The sequence below is a fragment of the Acipenser ruthenus genome, chromosome 13, assembly GCF_902713425.1.
Source record: "Acipenser ruthenus chromosome 13, fAciRut3.2 maternal haplotype, whole genome shotgun sequence".
Classification (NCBI taxonomy): Eukaryota; Metazoa; Chordata; class Actinopteri; order Acipenseriformes; family Acipenseridae; genus Acipenser; species Acipenser ruthenus.
In genome coordinates, this window is record NC_081201.1 from 8,950,415 (window position 1) to 8,976,521 (window position 26,107).

The 26,107-nt window shown below is 37.9% G+C and overlaps 1 protein-coding gene across 5 annotated transcripts in view; it reads left to right on the top strand.

The window, feature by feature from the left end:
- The first annotated feature begins 559 nt into the window (after positions 1-559).
- The window catches only part of LOC117417994 (CREB-binding protein-like), a 54,358-nt gene continuing 28,810 nt past the window's right edge, over positions 560-26,107 (top strand). The window contains exons 1-4 of one of the 5 annotated variants that reach the window (XM_059035621.1): positions 560-792; positions 21,404-22,062; positions 24,292-24,468; positions 24,648-24,897. In XM_059035621.1, the coding sequence (XP_058891604.1) occupies positions 21,475-22,062; positions 24,292-24,468; positions 24,648-24,897 (1,015 nt within the window). In that variant the 5' untranslated portion in view covers positions 560-792; positions 21,404-21,474. Of the gene's footprint in view, positions 793-1,421; positions 3,241-21,403; positions 22,063-24,291; positions 24,469-24,647; positions 24,898-26,107 lie in introns of those variants that run through there. The other 4 variants (XM_034030473.3, XM_034030471.3, XM_034030472.3 and 1 more) reach the window with 4 other exon arrangements.

Consider the following 26,107-nt stretch of genomic DNA (forward strand, 5'->3'; position numbering starts at 1 on the left):
GAATTGATATGCCCCAGATACCTGCAGCACAAGGAGGTTATAACTACCATTTTACGCAATTTACGCAATTAGTTCTCAGTTTCTTTTCAAATTTATGAAAATACAAAGCACCGACTTTTGGCTGGTTAAATAATTATTTCTTAGATTTATTTTTGAGGGGCTAAAGCCACATGAAAATATTATTGTATTTATTTTAAGTCACTGATTAAATAAAAGCAAATTATTATTATTATTTTTAATATAATAAGAATACATTGTACGTGTCATTGTGTAAACGATTTTTACCATTAAATGTATTTTGAATTTCCATCATTTTAAACTGGGTGTTTCTCTCCATCCAAAATGGTAAATGATTTCAAACGAACACCTTTTTAATTGTGAAACAATGTGGTATTAGTTCGACATATCGTTGTCATCTTTCATGTGCATATTACTGTTTTTTAAACAGATCCTGTTTTTGTTCATCTGCATTCGTTTTTATGAGCAGGTGTACCGAAATATTTTCCAAAGCATTTGCTGATTAACAGTTTTAATTAAATTGCCAATAGATCACGATTTATTGGGCTGGAATAGCAACTTCAGTCCTGCTGTATGACAATACAGAACCATACATGTTTAGGTACTGCTAAATAAACAATTAAGTATATAGGACGCGATCCGAGGTTCAGTTTGTTAAAACAATCAGGGTGTTATAGAAATGCAAAAAGTGCTCTTTCTGAACTCCTCCAACTCAAACTTGAAACAACGACGGACAAGAAGGATGCATTAACGAGCCTTTCCTTGGGACAGCTGGTAAGTTTAGCTGTCGCTGTGCATATGATTCGAGAATAAAACTATATTATTTAAGGGCTATTGATTATGTCTGACACGGTAATGTTGTGCATATTGTTGTTCCTAGTGCACCATAGTTATTGTGCGTGTAAAACAGAATTCTACATTAAGTATAGACGATTTTTAAATGTTAAATTGACCTATGTGTGTTATTTTACAGGGGAGTCGTGCAACACATTCAGTTGGTTATTTATTCAAAAGCTCGCCATTTATGTTTCGTTCGTTTAGGTTATTAAGTGAAATATTCTATTTGCACACTATTGGAGGATATTGTCCAAAACAGAACAGTATCCCCTGAAAAGCATTCCCAGCCTTGTAGATATGTCGACTTTTCAAGCACAGCAAAATAATTAAAACCAATCATTTTCGTACCTGTTCCAGCCTATATACCAGCATTTTGGAAAGTGGATAATGATACAACTCTAATTGCAGAACTAATAATAATAATAATAATAATAATAATAATAATATATTGTATAATTTTCTAGGCGCAATACATTGAAGAGATATACATGTTTGGTATTTTGGTCGAGTTGTTTCAGTCTTCCAAGCTCTACGGTGCTATACACTTGCTCTCTTATTTCGAATAAGACGGCGGGGTTTCGGTTTTTTCTTTTTTTATTGTTATCATTTTGTCCATTACCTGTTCGGTCCATGGTAATAGACCTAAACTTTGAGGAAAATAATATACTGGACAAACTAATTTGATCACTTCGGATGATGTCATTCTCATCTTTGTATATACTGAGAAACTTTCATGGAATTGTGGTTTGACCCGGATGAACTGTCCTTTGCATGGGTTTTAGAGGATATCAATTTGTGGTTCATAGAATCTGGTTAGATTTTGCGTTGATATTTGTTAAATTAAATGAATCCACATACTGGGAATATAAGTGAACTTGGCATTTTTCAAGGTGCTGTATTTGGCCAAATAGAACATTGATATATGAGTCCATCAGCGTCATGTGTTGACCGAAGATTTTAAACATATCTAGCTACCTATTATTGTTTCAAACTTTTAAAGTAGATATTTATTACAGTGACAAAATCATGTTTAAGATGTGTTCATATTTTATGGTTGAGTTGTTAAGACCAGCATGGTAGAGGGTTGCTTGATTGGAGTTTGTACCTTGAGAGACTTTGCAATGAGAATAAAATATAATGACAGGGAAAGGTTCAACTGCATAATAAGGGAAGCTGTGGACATGGTATTGAACATCTTAGGGACAGGGATAGCCCTGTCTCACCCAGGCTTCATGCTCTGCACGGGTGAGGTCCTAATGTATTTGATGAAGAGGTTGTAATGATGTGTTAATTGCTACTCTAAAATCTGTTCAGTAAAGAGAGCACGGAGCAGATGACTTTTCCAGAGAGGTATACCTTCTTCAGAGATGTTTCAGTTAAGAACACTTGTTCACCTTCGTATATTTCCGGACTCTAGGGGTTTCTTCGACTATATTCGTGTCACGCACGGCGCAACGTTACTAGGGTTGCGTAGGGCGTGATTGGGCGGCCCCTCCCCCTCCCAGTCTATCTGGAAAAAAGAAAAAAAAAACTTTTTTGTATCGAAGGAATCAACAGCCGCCATCTTGTCGAGGCTTGGAGTCAGGATTTCAGGGGGAGCACTCATTTGTATTGAAAATCGCAGCGTCCGAAGTTGGTTTAAACAGGTCCATTCTGCCGAAAATTGAAAGGTTAAATGATTTTGAAGGGATTTCGTGCGAAAAAACGGGGATTGGGGCAATGTAATTAGGTAAGAAATACCTGATTACCCCTTCAGAAAGCGCCGCTTGTCTCCGTATCTTCGCTCCTAGCAGTATTGTTTACCTGGAGCCGCCGGCGGAGGGACAGCGGGGAAGGAGCTAGATCGACAAATACAATATTTTTTCTCTCGATACAGTTTTTTAACTTTGCAAAAAATGATTTTGAAACAATTAAATTGACGTCTGAAAACGAATTCAGATATGCAGATTTAGCTATTTTGTAAAAAAAAAAAAAAAAAAAAAAACAGCCGAAAATATTTCAAAAGGGATTCATTTTTTCATTATTGACATTGTTTGTTTTCGAAACATTTTTTTAATGATCTTTCATCTGGGTTATTTTTCTGATAATAATGTGGGGGTCGGGTGTTGGGTTATCATGGGGTGAGTGGCGGTGGCGAGGCGGGGCGCTGTTGCTACCTTTTTGAGATTTTTGTTGCTTAGATCTGCTGCCGAAGGTAATCGAAGTCAACGACACGATTAATTTTTTTATGGGGGGGTGAGATTTATATTTCTCGGTGTTTTTTGTTGAAAAAGAAAAACCAAAACTCTTAAGCATTCATAATGGCTGAAAACCTTCTGGACGGCCCGCCTACCCCGAAGCGTCCGAAACTGAACTCCCCGGCTCTTTCTGCTTCAGACAGTACAGGTAAGGGCGTTTTGAATCTACTTTTTAGTTTCTGAGTCTGTGATATTTGTACAGTGTTTGTTTGTGCTACCGAATGTATTCAAGTGGTATACTATATAAGATGTACAACCATACTATTTATTTTAGTAAAATAATATAGTAGCTGTCAGTCAAATCTATGCATTTTAAATGGATCCGTATGCAGTGTTAACAAAATATGCAATTGATAGGTTTCATGGGTGTACGGTAAGTTAACAAAATATAACTACGTGTGGAGAAATGCAACTTGCAAGTTTAGCCAACATAAACACAGCACAGGTAAGAAATGTGATGTACGCATTCGTATTGAATATTAATAATGGTTAGGTGAATTGATCACTCAGCTCGTCGAGTCTGCATTCTGGTGTGTGATTGTGAATAAGTCTACAGACTGTGCCGGCATTTGACAGCGCTCAGATCATTCTCTAGTCAGGGACCTACAATGTAACAAGATGAATTTACTGTTGTGCTCGAACGTCTGAAAAACACTATGGTAGTATTTATACTGTAAGTTAACCATATTAGAAACAGTACGGAGTCTATCGGAATGTGATACTGGATTTCACGAAATCATTAACTAAATGATGCTTTAAATATTACAAATAATTATGGATTGCAAAAATATTGTCATCTGGTAGACCCTTGACGTTATTTTCCCGTAAAGTTAGTACTTGGACACCAGCGGCGGGGGGGGGGCTCGGGTGTACAGTAGAGCGAATGATCAGAAACAGTATTGCAGTCGTGATTTTGAAAAAGAAAATTGATATGCCATGTGTAACATATGTTGACGTAAATGAACCATTTGGGGTTAAGGTTTTTTTTTGCCAGACAACGCGGATCATATTTCCTGCGATGTAATTTCTATAGAGAAACATTGATGTGGATTTATGCAAACCGAGGTTTAGGACTTAAGCAAGGTAGTACTTAAAGCATTGTTTGCGCTGTGTTTCAAACTCGTTTCTAAATATTACAATGCAAGTTCACATCGGATTGCCGCTGAAAATATCGAAACAAAAAATATATCATTCACGGTGTTTGACAGTGTTGTATAGAATCGAACAAACGGGTGCCGTTTGTGTTTAATTCGCATACATAGAAAAAAGTGTTCTTGTTTGTATTGTTTACTCCACTAATACATAAAAAATGAAAAAGTTATGCGTTGTTTGAATTGTTATAACACGTTTACTTGTATTCAGAAACTTTATTTATTAGGGGTACATTTGTGAAGTTACTGTAAAATGTCTATGGATATTTAGTTATGGAAAAGTAGCAAACTTTGTTTAACAGTAGAAAACTATCAAATAATATTACTGATGGTACCACTGATATACGTGTAGTTAAATACGTGTCTACTAGTTTTATTCATGTTTTATGATCTACCTTTTTGGATGACGCATGTATGAAAGCTGCAGATAAAATGGCACCAAGTTCTTTTTTTTTTTTTTCTGAAATTGTTTCTTGCTGTTCAGCTAAGTTAAATAAGTACTCCTGGGATTATTGCTTCTGTCATTAGAAATGTTCTTCAGTTGCTGCACTGTACAGCTAATGACCATGACTGTTCATTCAAAATTCACTATTTCTGGAATGAAAAACTGGTGTATTTAGGCAGCATTCACACCGGGTCTGTTTCGTTTGAAACACTGTGCTTGCTGTTCAAACTTATCTGCGAGCACAGGGATCGAGTCCGTTTGTGTTCACAATGCAGTTTTCAGGTGAACCCGGTTCATTTATATGGTGTGTTAACCGGATGTTTACAATGTCCTGCAAGGCATATTGAAAGATAGCAGCTGTTGATGTATTGCTCCAGTTTTTTAATATAACATGTTTTAGATTCTTACATAGTGCTGTGGAAGAAAGCAGTGGGTAAGAAATGCCTGCAGTAAGAGAGTAATGCACTTTACGCAATTCCCTACAGGTTCTCTTACTGTCCACATCAAACAGTAATTTATGAAAAGACAATATGTTACCATTTTTATGAATTTTGGCCATTTCTGCTTGGATTTTGGTGTCTGACTAAATTTCTGTCAGAGCTTCAGTTTCTCTCACTGTCCAAATTTCTACAGTGAAAAACTGGGATTTTTTTTTAAAATCACTGTCGCAGTAGCAACTCTGAAGCCTTTAAAATAACATATAACACAATAAGTTTAAATTAAACATCGGGTGAATTTATTGCAGATCATAACTCATATTATTTATATTGCCATATAGTCAACACAAGTGTTATATCTTTTCAGCACAAGTATTATATATATTTAAATGCACTTTTGTAGGGTGTGTTCACACTGGATCCGTTTTTAGAGGGTTTGGTCTGCACTAATGGGAACTACATTAGGGTTACCAGACATCTCGTGAAAAATGGTTTTGTCACAGTTTCAGCCTCAATTGGTTGTGCAGGTCGGAAACATAAATTGTTAATATTTTATTTTTGTGTGAAGTACAAAATTGTAGTGTCAGTGTACTGTACAAGTTAATAGCAGAGTAATGTATGAGGCTGATTTAGTGCCATTCAAAAATAAAATAAACAATTATATGGATTATTAGTTTAAATCATTCTGATTGTGTATAACACATTTAAATGGTAATCCCTGATCCTTTTTCTTTTAAATCTGTTTTTTTGTACATTTAACATGTTTTGACTGACAATATAAATAATATGATCTGCAATAAATTCACCTCATGTTTAAATTTTAAACTATTGTGTTTATTATATACTGTTATTGTAATGGCTTCAGAGTTACTACTGCGTAGGTGAATTGAACAGAAAAAAGTCCCCGTTTTTCATTGAGGAAATCTGGACAGTGGGGTAAACTGAAGCTCTGACAGAAATTTGGTCGGACGACAAAATCCAATCCGCACTGGACGAAACTCACAAAAATAGTAAAATATATTGTCTTCTCTTAAATTGCTTTGTTTGTTGACAATGGGAGAACCGTGCAGAATTGCTTAAACTGCATTATTCTCCTACTGTAGGCATTCAATCATTAATTACATTAGCAACGTGCTGCCCCATTGCTTTCTTCCACAGCAATATGTAAGAATCTGAAACATGGTGTATATTAAAAACCAGAGCAATACATTGTAAACATCCGGTTCACACACCATATAAACGAGCCGAGTTCACCTGAAAAGTGCATTGTGGACTGTCTGTAACTGGGTGATTGTGGCGCTTGCCCTCATCCACAGTCGCATTATTCTCTCAGGAACATAGTGTCTTTAGAACGCATTAAACAGTCACTTGGCAGTGTATAAAGATTTATTTGGTCACTGGATACTGCACACAAATTGCAACTGACTAGCAGGTTGTAAATACACTGACTGACATTCACCAGACAAGATCACGACTGACCTAATACTGCTCTCGCCTAAAGAAAGACGCAGCATTTTATAATCCCCAGCCCTGCCTACTCCTAACAGGATTAATTATTCAATAAACATTTTTCACCAAAAATAAACATTCATGCTTTTACAATATAACATTCATTTATTTGACGTTAAACATGTTTCTTCTCAATACATATTTGCTTAACCTTCATGAATAAATGTCAGACATGAGTATTATATTGTTTACTTGTTGTCATTATTATTCTTCAGTCAGTCACTATTACCAGTAAAAACTGAATTTGCATTACCCCTTCTACTGGAAGATAACCGTATACATGGCTATAACAAACCCTTGTTCTACATGTCTAACTACGTCAACTTCATTAAGGGAAGCACCCTAATCTAAATACAGCAATACACTGTCATATCGAGCACACTTGATCAACAGCATGCACGATACATAATAAAACCACGGCTCAATCGCCTGTAGAATAACAATAATAAACAGAATAACAGGCAGTTCATTATTACAGTGAGGGTCTCACCCTCGCATGAACAAACAGTCCTGAAAAAAATGGAAAAGGGCAAAAAAACAATTCCACACACAATTTCTTGTCTTGTATTGCAGGGGCCTTGATGCTCCAAAAGTCAATTTCTACTTGTTGATCTTGCACTAATGGAGTACTGAATAATCGATTCAATAATAAAATATTTAACACGCATAGTTAATAACATTATTTAAGTTTATCAACAAAACTGCACCGAACTCCTTGCTATTTACAGTATTTCTGCCAGACAGGCAGTGCTCTTCTCCTGCTCATGTTAACTAGCATCCGATTTGCTAGTCCCATCCTACCAGCGAATCAGTTTTGTAAATGCTTTGTAACTACACCCCTCTGTGTTTGATGTAAACAAACAAAAAACCGCGCTGCCTTGAATCCAGAGCAGGATGACAGGCTTGTATTCCTGGCAAACAGCCTGTAAATAAATTGTGCACATTGAAGAAACTGACTATGTAGTTTGCGCTTCTTTGGAGTTTCGAAATGAACTGTTATATAATGAATATTTAACAATATTCAATAACGTTAACATTAAAACAAAAAAAGGGGGAAAGGAATGGAGCGAAAATGTATGTGGGTGGTACAATCATCGATATTTATTCGAAATATTCGTTTATGTGTGCCCAATTAATCGATTGCTATTTGGAGGCTAACTGACAGCCCTACTCTCCCCCATTGTCCCTACATGCCACAGTGTGATCAGTGCCCCCTACTACCTTGTAATTGCCACATACCTTAAAACTAACTGAAAACTATTAGTTTCCCACTGATTCTTAGATTATTATTGTTGCATTAATTAGTTCATATTCTTGTAGAGAAATTGTGTTGGCTCTCTGTAGTGTTACTCATCCATGTAACTGATATGCTTTACAGATTCTCTAGTCGGAGAAACTTGAACATTCATTTGAAAATGTTGTAAATATTGGCACTATATAGTCTAACCCTAAGCATTCGGGTACTTGCATTGTATTTGATTGCCCGGTATCACCAGTAGTGTGCATTAAAGCCATTTCATTCTTGCCAGGAAGCTGAAAAGCAAGCAAGGATGCTCGGTAACAACCAGATTGAAGAAGCTGTGCTGTGAGGCTGACTTCATTCAGTTGATTACATTTTCATATGTGATGCTTCAGGTTTCTTAAAATTCACTGATATGTAACTAGCAGTCTTTTGCACAGATATGTTTCTGGGGGCAGAAACATCAGTTTCAAAAAGTACAAAAGAGAGTCAACACAGATTCCTTTTGTGTGGATAAGCGAGGTTGTACTGAATGCGTTTTATTCTAATGACATGAAATTGGTTTAGATAATGCATCATGTTTTTGAAGGAAATTTTAAAATGGTGGGTGTGCCCAAGCTATTACTAGTATAATGGGTTGCATTTTCGTCATGCCCATTGTATTCTGCATTTAAAAACAAAAAAAGCAGCGAGTCGGGTCACATGGTAAGGATTGTTTAGCTCACACAGAATTGGTTGCGGGGCTGAAGGGGAACATGATTACATGTAAAGACTTGTCGTACATTGCGACTGTTGATCGCTGATAAATAAGATAGACAGAAACCTCCAATGCCTGAAACACAATTTATATGTTGCACTGTGATCATTTCCCTGCCAGAAATGTAAGTGTAAAACAGCTGTTACATTAATAGAAACAAATAATAACAAACACCTGGTTTACAAGGTGTTTGTATTAAAACTAATGCTGATAATGACATGCGGTGCTCCAGGCAGCATTTAACTTGTTTGAATGAAGCTGCTTGCTGTCAGATTCTTGGGAACGTGTATGTATAAATGTTGTATGAAAATAAACACATTTTGTTTTATCCTCCCAGAATATTAGGTTTGATGGTCTCAGTGTTTTATAATAAAATGACTATTGCACAGATGGCAGTCCAGTCTGTGCTGTGAAGGCTAGGACTAAATGGGGTAAAGAGGTGATTGGCTAGATGGAGGGAATGGAGGACACCTGTTGATCTTCAGTACTGCTGGGCCGGTAGATCGTTCAGATGACATTTCAAATTGGGACGGAATTCTAGGTAAGGCCTATGGGGCCACAGTAGAAAAATGGGCCATGCAGAATCTGCACAGATTTCTGTGGGTGGCGTTGAGTGATGTCACACAGCACTCCTTGAAAAACGGACATCTCTGCCGTTCTGTGCAGAACTGCGGAAATCTGCGCTACAAGAACGACCATTATCAATCCCACGTTTACTTGGTTTCTTCTCAGTTATTAAAATAGTCACAAATCAAACAAAAAATTGCAGTCAGACATATCAAGAGGAATTTACCACAGAATGTTCATTTAATTAAAAGAAGTAGAGTGTCTGAATCTTGCGTCCACTGTGAATACTGCCGGACAGCTTCTCTGTGAAACATGGTGGGTGGGCGTCATGACTATCGCTCACATAGGTACAAAGAAACATACGCACAATCTGACACTCCCCATTACTGTGTTTGTGCAAATTGCATTTGAGGTTTAACTCACTTTAAATAATTAATGAATTATTGGATACTACACAGCGTTCTGTGTTTTGATAGTTGCAGAGTAGTAAAAATGTAAACAAAAACGTTGTTGAATCTTTCTTGGTGTTATTTTGATAAAGTTTTTCGGTAAATGGTCATAGGATACACTTTTGAAAAACACATTTAATATAAAATGAAAATCAAGCTATATCTATCTCTCTATCTCTCTATCTATCTATATATATATATATAGCTTTAAATTACATTTAAAATCAATGTTTTTAGAGAATTTTAAATAGCTTTCAAACCACATTGTTTTTCTATTCAAATTGGCAGCACATGCACGTACTTCAGAGGATCCAACATAAATTAGTTACTGGGCAATTCATATGAGTTTAATTTGTCATATTACATTCTAATACTCTTAATAATTGAATAATACATACTGTCGTAGTATAACAAACATTGTACAACTTTAGGGTGTGTTTTTAACGTTAACGTAAAAAAAAAAAAAAATTGCTATCCTTTTTTTTCTTCAACCTTTAAAATATAAAATGCTGAAGTCTAAATCATTCAGTAAAAAGAAGTGTGATTTTGTGAGTGTTTTGTTTTTGTGAATTACAATAATTTACAGTAGTATTTCTCAATTTTTTGTAAGCCTTGTATAACTTGCATGATGTACTCTGTACGGTGATGTTAAGGTTAACATGTGTGTTTTTTTTTTTTTTTTGGAGGGTTATAGTTCTTGTCATATTTTTTACTGGCCGGGCCCATCAATAACTTGCATCTCTTATGTATCTTCTCAAACTCAAATAAAACACTCAACACAAGCCTTGTGTTCCCACTGTTTGATTACCTCCTGAAGCAGTCCTTGTGTGTCAGAATAGGAAATTTGCTTATACTGCTTATGTGATAATTATATAGCAGCCAAGGTAAAGACAAACCAGACAAACTGAAAAAAGGGAAAAAATGCATTAGTTATTTGTCCTTTAGTTTTAGAAGTGACTTCTGAGCTCTCCCCAGTGTATTGGATTACAAACCCTCCCTGTAGCTCCTTTTATTTTTCAGAAAGATGTTACAATATGTAACACGTTAAATTAGAAAAATATCCCAGGAGTAAAGAATACGTTGTGTAGGCTTTTGCAACAAAAAATAATATAAAAATCACTACACAACATTTCCAGCAAGTTGGCCACTGTTTAAGCGAGGCATTTTAGAATGATGTGCTTGCCTTTTTTTTCTGTCCCATGAGATTCTGACTCACTCTAAAGCAGCACAAAGTGTGAACACTTTGAAAGCATGCAGAGATGAACAGTGGGGTGTGGTGCTCTATTGCTGTAACTCCAAAATCAAAGGATGGTTTCATCCCCACATCTTCATCATTTTCACAATTAACCTTCAAAATCCCCTGATCACGCATCACTCTTTACTTCCGACGTCTGAATCAGTCTTGTATGTTGACATAGTTTGTTTGCAATAATAGGAAGCAATTTAAACTACTGTAAAATAAAAGTAAACAAGTAATACTGCAAATGAAAGTAACATAATGCAAATTTAGATCGCCAGTGATTCACCATTCTTCTCAGTGCAATCACAGATGGAAGGGATGTTTGTGTAAAATGTGATCTGAATAAAAACGACACCAGACAAACCCCCAACTCCCCGGAGAGCAAAACATGCACACTGACAGCATGCACACTGACAGACCAAGCTGACGAAGGTACGGCCATGGTTCTGCAGGTGCTCTGTCTTTTGAAGTATCTGCATATGTCCTGGAGCTGAAGTGGTTAAACACCACTTAAACATTTAATATAGTGGAAAAAAACCATGTAAAATATGTAAATAAATGCAAGATCTTTTGAATATTTGGTGATGTTAAAGATAGTGTGTGACGGGTGAAAGTCCTCAACCAGAATGGTATATGCCAAAGTGTTCTGCTTGTTTGAGGATGAGCTGGATGTGCTCCATCAAACGCAGCACATGGGAGAGCTGTGCTCTTGGTATTTAGGAAAGCCATCCATCTGTTGCTACTGCTGATTTTTGGATTTTGATTCAAGTCCCAGATTTGAGAGGAGCTGTGAGTAAAATGCATGCTGAAAAAAACCTTTTATAAACCTCTTCAATTAAATACTGCACCCTTTCTAGCTTAAAGGAATCGTGAGTCCAGCCTGTTTGAAATTGAGGATATTCATCCTAGCAGGACCAGGCAGATACAAGTGCAGGGATTTGTGCACTTTATATAGCTTTCCATACTTTAATAAGCAGCATTCACAGCCAATGTATAAGAGGATAAACATTTAATATAACATTTCCATTTAAACCTGTAGTTAATCTTCTGTCTTGGTTTTCTGTAATGTAAAGCATGTTTGCAAGTGGCTGTGTTAGGCACTTGTATAGATACCTGTTTTTGTACAATAAGTAATGAGTGCAGATTTTGATAGCACACATACTAATTTAGAAAAGTGACATACATTTGTCTAAGTCTAAGAATTAAAACATGATGGATCTGCCATTAGTATACTGTAATCAAATGTATGGCAACACCGTAGTCCTTTTAATCTAGGCCCAGGAGAGACAGAGATCCAACAAAATGATTTTGTTTTAAAGCTTCACAAAAGTGTAATATGTTTTATACACAGTAATTTACATGCTCTTATAGAATCCACCACAACTGCAATCCCATATGTGTGGGTTGAATGCTCAGTTGATTCACAGTGTGTACACCTGTTGGATAATTGCTGGCAGTGAAAGTAATGCATTGTGCAGTGTTTTTCAATAGAACAGGAGCTGTGTAGTAAAGAGTGTGCGGGGTGGGAGTGGAGATTTATGCTGGTGTGACACATTTCTGATCCTGTGTTGAAATTGGAATCTCATAGACAGATGGATTCGCCACACAAAATGACTTGTTTTGTCACACACTTCTCTGCGTGCATCCATGCAGGTTCTTCTTCTCTACATCTGTTTGTCTGCTAGGCTTCAATCAGACTTTGATGACTTGTGATTTAGACAGCTTTTGTTGTACAAATGTTTTCCCCACTGGAAAAGAGATTTTCCAGTGGGGAAATCCCAATGCGGATGAAAAGAAATGAAGTTAAAGTAATTTAATGAGAGAGTCTGGTTACCATGGTCAAAAGAACACCAGATTTAAATGGTTTAAACCTGTGTGTACAGAAAACCCTTACTACACAGCAGGCAACTGTACAGTCAGTAGGTGATCAGTGCAGGTGTTTTTGATCCAGAATAGTTATTATTTAAGTTTGTCTTTCTTTCATCTTTCTTTCATCTCATCTCTTTCCCAGTCAGAATAGTTATAGTTATTATTATTACAGATGCCTTTGTCCAGGGCAACTTAGTTACAAAACATCACTTAAAAATATTACAGTACAGAGTACATTGTAGAATATCGCATTGCACAATATCACATTACAGATAAGAGCAGTTGTAAAGTACAAAAATCAGTGGCAAATATGATCAAGTTCGAATGAGAGCAAGATAAATACAGTAGATTACATATGAGAGAGTTTGACTGAGCAGTTAAATTCTAGAAAACAAATTGCTTATACGAGTAAAGTCCAGTAAGAGCATGTAGTAACTACAGTAAATGACTGAACGATTTCAAATAAGAGCAATAAAAAAAGTGAGTAAGGTGACCTCTAGGAGTAAAATCATGCACCAGATACAGGAAATAGTTATAATTAATAGCAGTAGTAGAATACGGTAAGGTATGAAGCAGTTCAGTGCAAGTACAAGATGATGCAAGCACTGGTACAATTGAGATGGTGAGAGGGTACTAAGGCAGCTTACTAAACCGGCTTTTAAAAATGACTAGCTTTTTAGCTTATCCTTGTACTGGGCTATATAACTGGTACATAAGGGTACAGTTTAATGTGAATGCGTGTGGTGTGTGTTCATTTTTGTACATTGTTTTTACAATTTGCAGTTTATGATGTTGCATTACAACCAAACTAGTTTACTTGTCTGTTTTGTTTTTTTTATTTATTTTTTTTGTTCTGTAAGCCTGACCATTGTAAACATAATTGGTAGAGCCCCATGAAATTGTTCTTATTTTTTTTATAATTTTTCATTCACAAATTTCGTTTCATCTGCATTTATTTTTGTGTTATTACAGGTACACATTAGTAAAATAACTCAAATAGATGTATATAAATAAAAACAAAGTATACATCATGTTTTAACTATATACATATTTTTTTATTAAACATTATCTGCTTTTTTATTTTTATTTATTTATTTATTTATTTATTTATTTTAACATTGACAGACAGACCTAACACAGAAAAATAATTATTACCATAATTTCTCATTAGCGGCAGTAACGGTAACGTACTGCCTGTTTACAGTAAATACTGCCCAAGCCCTCTATAAAAATACAATAAGATAAAATACAAAATATATATTTATACTGCTCTACAATTGTGAGGCTGGCATAATAATTGCACATACAGCTACCCATTAAATAAACCGATAGTATTGTATTTCAATCCCGTTGCACTGAAGCAGGGTTCCAGTATACAAGCTTGGAGTTTCTCAGTGTTTAAACACTAAGCAAAGCAGATTCATTCATTCAAATCCATTCAAAACCAAAACAGCATTTGCTCCAGTGCAAAGTTTGCACCACTGGAAATAAAACAAAGAATTAGCATACTAATGCAAAACAGAAGAAAACAAGCCATATTTTCCCCCAAAAGGAATAAACAGGTAATGGTTAATGACGGTATCTTTCGACTTCCATTCCAACTGACAGTTACAAAATCTGCACATCGCTATTTTGTCAGTCAGCTGCAGACATCCCCTCATTGCAGTGTTGTTTAATTGTTATGCGTGGTTCAGGCATTTTAGAAACACACGTCTCTTCTCTTCCATCACAATTTTAATTAACTCCAAATTATATGTTTTGCGCAAGTGCTAGTCAAAGCTTGCGGTCTGAAGGAAAACGGAAGTATTTATTTAAAGTATTTAGTGTTTTTTGTATAAACCTCCCAATTTAAAAATGTCATTCTATGTTTACTTTGATAATTTTTCGTTTTACCGTAAAACACGTTGTATAAGTAGATTTTCGAGCCATTTTTGCAGGGCCCCTTAAAAGGGGGGAGCGACGTATGGGCCGTTGTGTCTAATATTAAACTACTGTACCTGTGCCACAATGGGATTACTACAGCCACAGTTATTATGGCTCACACAAACTTAACTGTCAACCTCCCGATTTTTTTCAGGATCTAACACAAAACCATTGTTCTAATTAAAAGTTTTAATTTGTTACTCTCAATACCGTGTAGCGTTCAGACTACAAAAAAACGTCACACCTGTACTGCTTCTCTGTTAACACTAGCTGTCAGTCTATGAATTTCCTTATTCCCACCCTCCATTGATTTGCCAACATTCAGACTAAACCTGCTTAAATTTGATATGTCCAATTATTTTTAGCCTCAGCTCACCGCTAACACCCCTGCGCTGACTCGGGAGGGCGAAGACGAACACATGCTGTCCTCCGAAGAGTGTGCCATCAGCCAACCGCTTTTTTTCACGCTGCGGACTCGCCATGCAGCCACCCTAGAGCTACAGCGTCAGAGGACAACGCAGCTCTCGGGCAGCTTGCAGGCAAGCCCGCTGGTCCTGCATAAAGGCAGGGGAAACCCCGTAGTGAGGGCTGCGTACAGCCGTGAGGAGACCTGTGTGGTCGGAATCAGCAGATACTGTGGAGACCTGTATTGGATTGTGTGTGACTGGGAAACGTCTTAGCTGTCAAGTAATGTTAGGTTAGGATTAATCAAAGAAAAAAAAGTTTAGTTTAGCAGTACGTGACTGGAGATGAAAGAAAGACAAACTTAAATATGTCGAAAGAAAAACGAACTGATAGAGCAGGAACGTGAACGTACAAAACATACTGTAACTTGTTCTATGTGTCAGTGCACCGCAGTGGTACACTTGTAAAGTATGTGTGTGGTTCTGATTAACAAAGCAAAATTAATGTATTTTTACAGCTGGAAATGTAATGTAATTGTACTACACCGTATGCAACACTAAGATGTTTTGTTTACTGGTTATTAGATATTACACTATTTATTTTTATTGCTTTAATTGATGCAAGCAGCACTGTTAAACAATTATTTTAAATTTCAATTAATACAATAAATTTATAAAAGCCAATGCGGCTGCAACTATTGTCTATGGTACAGGAATACACACGCAAAAGGTAAACAAGCAATGGCAGAATACAGCGGGAAGGGAATAACACGCAGCATGCAAACAGACAGGGAATACAGTACAGAAACACAAGTGCATGGATCGCTACAATGTCTATCTGATGTATTTTGACAGTGCATTTAAATGTACTTGAACCAATTATTTCGAAATTTTGAAAAACAGATAAGTTTCTAGCAGTTTAACTAAAAACAAAAAAACACAAATTATTTATGGAATAAAATGTTCTAAACAAGGGTTATTTCGAAACTAACCCTGCGTATCTCTTTTTTTTTTTTTATCGGTGCTGAGCATGTAGCGAAAAAATCTATTGTAAAAAAAGCTATTTTGGGGCTCCCGAGTGGCGCATCCAGTAAAAGCACTCGCTAGAGTGCAGGATGCGCTCTATAGCCTGGACGTCGTGAGTTCGAGTCCAGGCTATTCCGCAGACGACCGTGGACGGGAGCTTCTGGGGGCGGTGCTCAATTGGCCGAGCGTAGCCCGGGGGGAGGGAGGGTTAGGTCGGCCAGGGTGTCCTCGGCTCACCGCGCACCACCGACCCCTGTAGTCTGGCCGGGCGCCTGTGGGCTTGCCTGTAAGCTGCCCAGAGCTGCGTTGTCCTCCGACGCTGTAGCTCTGAGGCTGCTGCATGGTGAGTTCGCAGTGTGTAAAGAAGCGGGCGGCTGATGGCACACGCTTCGGAGGACAGCATTCCAGATTGCTAGGCTGTAACCAGGGCACAGATTTGACTTGAGGACAGGCAGGACCTGCAGGTGTGGATTTTTCATGGTGGTTTCGGGAATAGGAACTTCCAGTTATAGAATTAACTAAATCACTCTGTGAAATTTAATTTACAAAAGAGAGCAACCGTGTCAGTTGGATGAGCTTTTTTACTTTTGACTTGTCAAGCCAATAGTCAACCTGCATTCATATTCTGACTGATCAGCAAGCTACACACCTGGGCAGCTTCCAATAAATCATTACTGTCACATTGGGGGTGATCTGCTTTTATGATCTGCACATGTTTCTGTTGTTGAAAACTAACTTTAAAAGTAGATGCTTTAATTTCTAGAGCTGTGTATGTCTTCAGGATGTCTGGTTGAGAACTTGGAGGACCTTAATGGTTGAAATGTACCATACCCATTTACTAAAAGAGAAACAAAACCTTTTAATAGTTTAGAAACGTGCTGCTCTCCAAAGCCAAGTTTTATCTGGTGAAATCAAATGTCTGCAATGTGATTTGTTGCCTGTACATGGCAAACTGAGGAAGATTGGTCAATGAAAACCACATGAAGCAATTTCTGCCTTGAGCACTCTCAGATTTCATTGTTTCAGGGGGGGAAAAAAAATCTACAAAAAGTGATGTAATCATATCATTGGTGATCTGCCAACAGCTCTCAAGGACAGGAGGAGGAATTGTTCCTTTGTTATGCAATCTGATGTAATTTGATTGCTTTGCTTGTAAGGATTTCTCTTAAGCTTGCTGTCTGAACTGTTGTGGTCCTTTCTTGTTAGGGTGACCTTTTTCTTCCAAAAAGGTAGACGTCCCAATATTCAATAATAAACAGCTTCATCTTCTGTTCTGAAATATGGAGAGCATGGACTAGGATATATAAAAAGCATATTAGGATGAGCATATCTTGATTCCATGACACCCTTGAATCATCTCAATGGATAATACTGGTTTCGAATACAGTATGATAATGGTTAATGATATTGAAAAAGGTGCTTCTTTGTAAATTGTCATTAATCCACCCCTTTTTAAATGAACTTGTAGACTTAGACAACATATCTGTGAACAGTTTTTTGATACTGAAACTACACAAGCTCTTGCATTTTTCAATCATTAGACTGCCCTGCTGCACCAACGATCCACAAAACAGTTGGATACAAAAGACACTAAAGCTGTGAAACAGCAAAACAGAGCTTTTGTACTTGCAGTGATACAGTTGAAGTGTGCCGGCTGTGTAAAGGCTGTCCCAGCATGTGTGCGCTATCCTGCAAAGACCTCTGCCCCGATAATTGATTGAAACCCGACACTTCAGCAGGAAGCAGAGAGCCTCTCCAAAATCTCTAGTAGTGTGTTATCCGACCACATTTCCAGTGATTTTCTTTTTCTGTAGCAAGTCAAAATAGAGAGGGCTCTAGCGGGGCAGTGGTTTTTGTGTTACATTTTGGCTTGGGATTCATGACAACATGATGTAGTGCTTAGCATGTGTAACCGTGGGCTGTTGTCTGGCTGTTTTTTCGATGTGGGGCTTTTGAAGAATGTTTTGTTTTGAGTCGCTGCATTGCTGTCATTCAGTTCAGAGTGATATTGAAAATATAGAAGATTTGGAAGATTGGGACCATGTTATGGTCCAGCAGATTTATAAGAAATAAGCACATTAGAGTAGAAATCTAATTGAATTCATATACAAACTAAGTGTTCATATTGTCCAGGGGTTCACAAACTTGTTTTGCTGGGCACCCTCTTTGGAAATGTTTCAAGCTGTAATGGACCCACCCTGCAGTGCGATATCATATGAAATTACTGTACATACTACATAGGAACGCTAAATAAAGCCAGCACACATAATCATTACTCCTGCTGTCAATGCCGCCGGAGCCTTTTTAAAAGTGTGGGGGTTGGGGGGTAGCAACAGTTTTCAGGAATATATCAATTATATTATATTAAAATGCACTTATTTCAACCAAACATCTCAACTGTAAAATAAAAAAAAAACTGAAATGAAACCATAACATATCAGACACACAGAGGCGGAAGTGTTTAAATCAACAAGCCTGTAATTTGTGTGTGTCTGCTTCAAGATGGTTGTGTGAATTAAGATTTAATTTTGCCATCAGAAATGGAGCGAAGCATCGAAAACTTGCATAGTGTCGGTACCGTCTAGGGATATGCTTTTGGTACATTATTATGAACGTTTAAATGCTATGCAGGTGTTGGGAGTTTAAACCATATCTACATACACACTCTTTTATATTACATTCTGATGTATACTGATAGCCCTGGTTTAGTATTTTCCAAGCAAAGAACACCTAAATAAGCAAATAATGTTTTAACATCACAAAGACTTAACTACAAAGTAAAAAAAAATCAATAGAATCTAAAAATAAAAAAAGCCCAATGGGAATTTGGTCTTTTTAAAAGCATTATTATTTTTATCTTCGTAAATGTATCTCTCTGTATTTGTACTGCGCTACTGAAATGTACCTGTGCTGGCCCTTTGGGCACAAAGTGAATAAACTAAACATTTATTTATTTATTTATTTATTTATTTATTTATTTATTTAAAAAAAAAAAACAGCTTATATATGTTACAGAATCTATCAAATGCACAGATTCCAATACATTTTTATATTAACTCTGCTTTTAACGGATTGGTGCCACAAACGGGAAATCCAATTTTTTTTTATAAATATCCCCATCTGTTGACAAATGACATAGATATCAAGGAATTTTTAACAAATTATTTTTGTAAAAATGAACTGGTAAATTAAAGCCTAAACACAATTCATTTACACTTATCCATTCTCTGAATTAATACTGAAGAAAAAAAACGCCCTTTTAGAGTCGTGTTATAAGTATTTGCAGTCGCCACCTAGAGTTCTGTTTATTATGGATGTTTGCTTTTTACTGCATTCAGTAACTCCATCCACAGTAATTTCAGAATGTTTTCATTTCAAATGATGACGCATTGAACTTGTGCTTTAGTGGTACTGCAATTTTTGTTTGGCATAATTATTTACATACCATGTTTCTCGTCTGATTCCTCGAAATAATTGGACTGGATACCATACCATGCCTACTACAGCATGAACACAAGAGTGCACCAATAAAGCGCCAGATCGACAGAGAATGATTTGTAAATAATGCCTGTTTAAGTTTGACTTTCAAAGTCTCTTAAGAGGTATGTAGACATTTAAGAAATGTGCTGTTTGAAAAATGTGTGTCTTACCTTTCATAGACAACAGAATGCAGTTCTGGGAGCTGGAAGTGATTGCAAACAAACGAGTGTTTGCCAACGATTGTGGCAATTATCGTAACATTGTCCAAGGATTGTGGCAAATTGAGAAAGTGTGAAACACAAAAATCAATTTAAATTTTTTTGACCGGCGCTAGCACTTTCTACACAACTATATACACATGCAAACAAGCATCTGGACACTTAGTAAACACAGCGGGAGATCTGGTTTCATATTACACCATTTACTGTTAAGGATTAAGTGTATATGCACTGTAATGCTATGCTAAGGATCTTAAGGTTATGTCAGTATTTTTTGTGATTGTGACACCCTTTTGGTTCGGGGCCCCCAGTTTGAGAAACACTGATGTAGTCACTATGTAAATGTTATTTTGATAACTGTTTGAATCCTCATAGACCTGTTAGGTTTCTACTGCTTTAAACGGCACAAAGTATACATTTAGAAATTAGATTCACTCACTCACCCCAGTTTGTTAGTGATAGTATATTGGAAGGTGGTAATCTTAATTTTTGGGGAATTAAGTGAATTTTACTGTCTTGTGAAAACTATTTTGCACTGCAGTTTGACTGATCTTTGTTATATGTATAGTATTTTTTTGTAGCATGAACAGATTTCAAATTGTACTTAAATTGTGTTTAGCTACTGTTTCCCGTTGTTTGAGTTATTTTTAGCATTTGCAGGAACTAAACATCAAACTGAGAGGCTTTCAAGTCCCGGAATTAGCTGGGACTGTGGCGTGCTGAAACCAAAACAATGGCTTGCAATGGGCAATCTTCCAGGATTGGGGCATCGGTTGTGTGTGCTAACAGAAGACTTGGCAATAATCTTGCTGTCTCAGCCATTCATTGAAATGAACTTGTAGAAAGTGAGGGAGAGAGTAACACACGCTGTGAAACACTTCCTGCAACATGCCTGCTGCTAGTGCTGCTGCTGGATTTGTAAAAGGAAGCATGGTTTTGCAGCGCTATCGTCTTGGCAGTGAGGTTGTCTGTTGAGGCTTCTGTTGTCTGTGGTTGAACTCTCAAGAGTTCAGTCAAGTTAATTAATCTTAGTCATGCGGATTCCAACAGCTTCACTGGAGACCCCGCTGTTGAGATGCTCAGTTGAATTCTTCCGGCTGTGCAGATAACCTTCTGATGGCAGATTCTGACAAACTAACAACCAACCAGTGGTGATTATAGTGAAGGTTTTTAAAAGAATAGGCTGTAGATGTAAACAAATAGTCAAAAGAAAGTGTAAATAAACTGGTCTTGTGAAGACAACTTGATGGACCCTTGAAAGGTATTTTATGACTTGGTTTTACTGTATTGTAACTTTTTTTTTTTTTGCGCCAACTCAGACCACAAAGCTTCTGAGATATAAATAGAGTTCTCTTGCACAGTTGTCCCATTAACTGGGGTATCCCAGGCCAATTTTACTATAACAATTTGAACGTCTTTCATCCAGTTTACTCTAAAATCATTCAGAATGAACATCCATTCCAGACTCTGTAGCCATGACTGAGGTTTTGTCTGTAACAAATTTGATCAGTATTGTATGTTTTTATTTAGAGGTGTTACAGTAGTGTGTAATCTGACAGGATTTTAAGTTATTTATTTATTCTCTACCTTTTTTAGATTTTGGATCCCTGTTTGATCTTGAGAATGACCTTCCTGATGAGTTGATCCCTAATGGAGGTGATCTGCACATGCTAAGCATGCTGCCTAATAGCGGGGGAGGAGTTGGAGTAGGTAACATGATCCAGGATGCTGCTTCCAAACACAAGCAGCTCTCTGAGCTCCTGCGTACTGGGAATGGTTCCAGCTTCGGCGTCAACTCCAGCAGCCCCCAGACTGGGATGGGGGGCCAGCAGAGTATTGCAGGGGGCCTTGCCAACCTGGGTGTCATGGGCAAGAGCCCCCTGGGTCAGGGGATGCAGGTGTCCAGTGGCTCCACCACAGCCCCCTCCCAGACTCTCAACTCCCAGAAACAGGTTAGCATGGTTGGCAGCACCTCTGCTGGTTCTACCACCCAGACCGGGATGGGCTTCAATCAAGCCCTGCATAGCAACACCCAGGCCCGTGGGCTTCTGAACCAGAACCCCCAGGCAGTGCAGGTGATGAACGGCTCCCTGGGGTCTGTGGGTCGTGGCAGAGGGGCAGCTGGCATGCAGTACACTAATCCGGGTATGCAGGGAGGAGCAGGCAGCGTACTGGCTGAGACTTTGAGCCAGGGCCCTTCTCAACTGGGAGGACACACAGGGATGAATGCACAGCAAGCTGGATCCATTGCCAAGGTGAGTGCTCTTTTTGACGCTTCTCTTTGGTGCTGGTTATATCTGGGATGCCTCTATGGTCCCCTTTTTATATCCCTTTTGGTTTTGCATTCCATGTGGGATCAATAGTTCCCAATTAATAAAAACAAAACACAACTTTTGCTACGTGAGGCAATGCCAAGCTTCACATGTCAGTCACAGAATCTTCTTTAACATTGTTTTCAGGTTGTCTGCGAAGTCTAATGTTTTTGACCATACTTGGTCGTCTACAGAATCTGGCTCTATTGCTGTTCATAAAATCCGTTGAATCTTCCAAGTCTTTATCGCCTGTGAGTCTCAGTATTTGACTGCAGTGTCTTGGTCCTTCCACAGAACATTCCCAATTGAAAGTTGCAGTAAAACGATGTAAACTAGTCATTGGACAACTTAAGTTATCCATAGTAGATATGGGAGGTGGGGGTGCAGAGACCACAGGGCTATTCATTTCATAACTTTGACAATCCTATGAAAGCTAAAGAGAACTATTTGTTTTTTATATACTGCTGTACAATTAAACAAGGCCTGAGATGTGAAATTCCAGCAATGCATCCAGTCCTATGGCAGATGCTGTAAAGAGAGAGTGAGCCGTTTGTCTCGCAGGCTTGCAGGCTTGCAGGCCTTTGGAACACACCTGCCACAGTCCAAACAACCTTGTGATGTGTTCTCGTTGTGGTTAGTAGTGAATACTGGTGGATGTGATTCATGTGATGAGTGTTTTTGAGAGTGTAAGTATTCAGCCAGGGGGCCTGCAGAGTGCTAGTCAATGACTGTTCAAGCTGCCCTCACAGTGACCTCCACTTTCACCAGAGCTTTACGGGAGAGTGACTTCATTCAGGTTTATGGTAGAATCAAGATTGTGTTGATTGATGTCTTAAGAAAGAAGGCAGGTCTGAACTTCAGTGCATGTTCAAGTGGAAGTGTAGCTAGTTTCTGTACTGTAAAGAATCACAACTAGAAAATGTATATTCTGATCTAGAGTAATAATTGTCAAATTCACTTGATTTGCTTTTGTAAATGTTATTGTTTCACCTTTTGTATGTGTTTTTTTTAGCTGTATGACAGGATTTAAATAATTCCAATTAAGTGTAAGTTGGTTTCCTTGATCAGGTAAAAGATGCAAGTGTTCAATAAGGCTTGTGTTTCTTCTGCCTTCAAGAATTTCAGACTGAATCATGATGCACTGTTTGTTCAATTGACATCTTGTCACTACTGGCAGGCAAAGAGAATGCATTTCATTCAGGTAGTAGGCTTGTAACTGTGTGTTCATTGCTCTAGCTGCACAGCAATGCAATTTGCATGCCAGTAAGGAAAAGATGCTACAAATCACATTAAGTGGACAGTGCGTGCGGTGGAGAGTGCTCGACCAGGCCATTTGAATAAAACATTTCCCCTTGCCGCCCTCCTCTGGCTTTCAAGTGTTTTTTGTTGAATGCTGTTTGTGTGTGTGTGTGTGCGCGTGTGTGTGGGATGGTAGCAGCTTGGCTGTGGTGGTTTATCACTGCCCAGAACTTGGCTTTCTCAAATCTGTTGGATCTCTGTCAATGCAAGGGACTGAAGCATGTGCTTCTGTAGTAGTAATGTATGGGTGCTGGTGGTGTAATCTGACCTTCCCTTTACACTTGGAGCTTTTCTCCTACCCAAACGTTTTGTTTAAGGTTAATATTTTTGCTTAAATATTTATTTAATATTTACTTTTCTATTTAACAGTAAACTACAATGAATTTTCTCCATAATCTTTGAGCAATAATGGTACAGGTATTGCATATTAAGTGGAAGTTTGCTTTCAATACACAAAATTACTTTAATGTGTTGAGTGCACTGTAGTACAGTGCTGTAACTGATAAACCCAGACCTGTAAAATAGTGGTGACTGGTTAATAGAAGTGTGTAAATTCATTGTGTTTTGCTGAATTGATACTTCCTTGCTAATAACATTGTATTAGAGCTACTTGTAATACCCCAGATGTTTTTTGAACACGAATATACATCATTGTTTTGCTTTTTTTAACCAATTGACACACTTAACACAAAGTAACCCATTAGGATTATAGCATACACCGTGATACATATTGTGAGATGTATATCATGATCCCTGCTATATATTATTGTTGCATCACTACTTGTATAAAATAAGGAATGTCCAAATGCATTTGGATTGAGCAGGAATGACTTCCGGCTCAAGCAGCAGTTGATGCATCTCGTGTGTTTTCAGATGGGTTTGCCTGGAAACGGCAGCCCTTTCGGACAGCCATATGGTCAAAGTGCTGCGCAACAACTGGGAGCCGCTGGTGTGAACCCCCAGTTACAGAACAAGGTCGGCCTCTCCAATAGCCTGCCACCCTTTCCCAGTGACCTGAAGGGAGCTGCAGTTACCAGCGTGCCAAACTTGGTGAGACAGACATTTGCATTTCTAAATTTATCAGCTTCAAGAACTTTAAACATAAATTGGTTTTAAAGATTTTTTTGAAGTCTATCAGTAGTTCCAAAACTAGTGTCCTGGACCGTAGTTCCAAAAAATATCGATGTTTTAAAACTAAATAAAAATTCTTGTTTCATTCTCAAATGCAGCAGCAACCCCAGCAGCAGGTGCCGTCGGTGGGGATGGTCCCGACTCAGGGGGTCTCCACAGGCCCCACCGCTGACCCTGAGAAGCGCAAACTGATACAGCAGCAGCTGGTTCTACTGCTCCATGCCCACAAGTGTCAGCGCCGCGAACAGGCCAATGGGGAGGTGCGCCAGTGTGCCCTACCACACTGCAGGACCATGAAGAACGTCCTCAACCACATGACGCACTGTCAGGCTGGAAAATCCTGCCAGGGTAAGATTTGAGCAAAAACACCACTGAAAGAAGATCTTTATTGGATTCATTATAGTTATGATTTTTTTCTTTGTCATTTTCTGTGGGGGTTTCCAACCTGGGGTCCTGACAAAGCAGTGTGCCCCAGACCAGGAGATGAATTCATTTACACATGGCTGCTGTCAGGAGCTTGGGGTTATTTCAAATGTAACATTCACTCCGCTCATGCCCGCACTAACAGCATGAACCATTATATAGCAAAAGGGGGTGATTGTAAGGAGAACAAAATAAGCAACTATATTAATGCACTTTAAAATTAATACTCTTGCCCCTACATAAATAAAAGAAACCGTACCTTTACAGGCAGGCATATTTCCATTTGCAGTCACAGTGTGAGCACAGTAATTATGGAGCAAGAAATGACACTGACCATAATTTATTTAAAAAAAAAAAAAAAAAAAAAAAAATGTAATTCTTTCATAGATATTGTTTGTAGTGAAGGGAAGGTACTCCACTAATGTTGATTTCATTGGGTGGGGGTCCTCAATCAGGATACCTAATGTCATGGGGGGCCTTGTGCCAAGAAAGTTTGGGAATCCCTGATTGCCTGGGTCGTGTACCATCTTTCTTTCTTAATATACTGGAAGTTTAATATGAACCTCAAACTGCACTTTGATTGCCACACAGCAGGGCTAGACCTCCAATACTGCTTTCACAGACAATATGGCAAAAAAAATAAACACCTCGCTAGAAAATGGTGCTGTTTGTTGGGTAATTTTGAGAAATTGTTGTTTTGAAGCTACTAGCTATAAATCCTTTAAATTAGAGCCATCATTTTACCTAATGTAATATTGAATTTGCTGATCAAAAAAATCTTTACATAATTGATAATCAGTTCATTTTTTAATTCACTCTATTTGTATTTCCTGTATTCTCAACATGTTGTCTTTGCATTTGTTAACCCTTTGCAGTCCATTTATTAAGTGCGCGTCAGGCACGCCAGGTCTAATTAATTTTCACACGCGCAGTTAATTTTATACGCGCTGTTTAAAAGTATTTTTTTTCACAGTCAAACGGGTTTAAATGGCCCTGCATATCAACAAAGCATTCACTAGGCATCTCCAGCCCCGCCCCACCCTTTCGTTTGCTATAGCGTTTACCTATGTAAGAAATAAATAATAATAATAATAATAATAATAGTCGTACATACCGATCGATCATCTCCGGATCA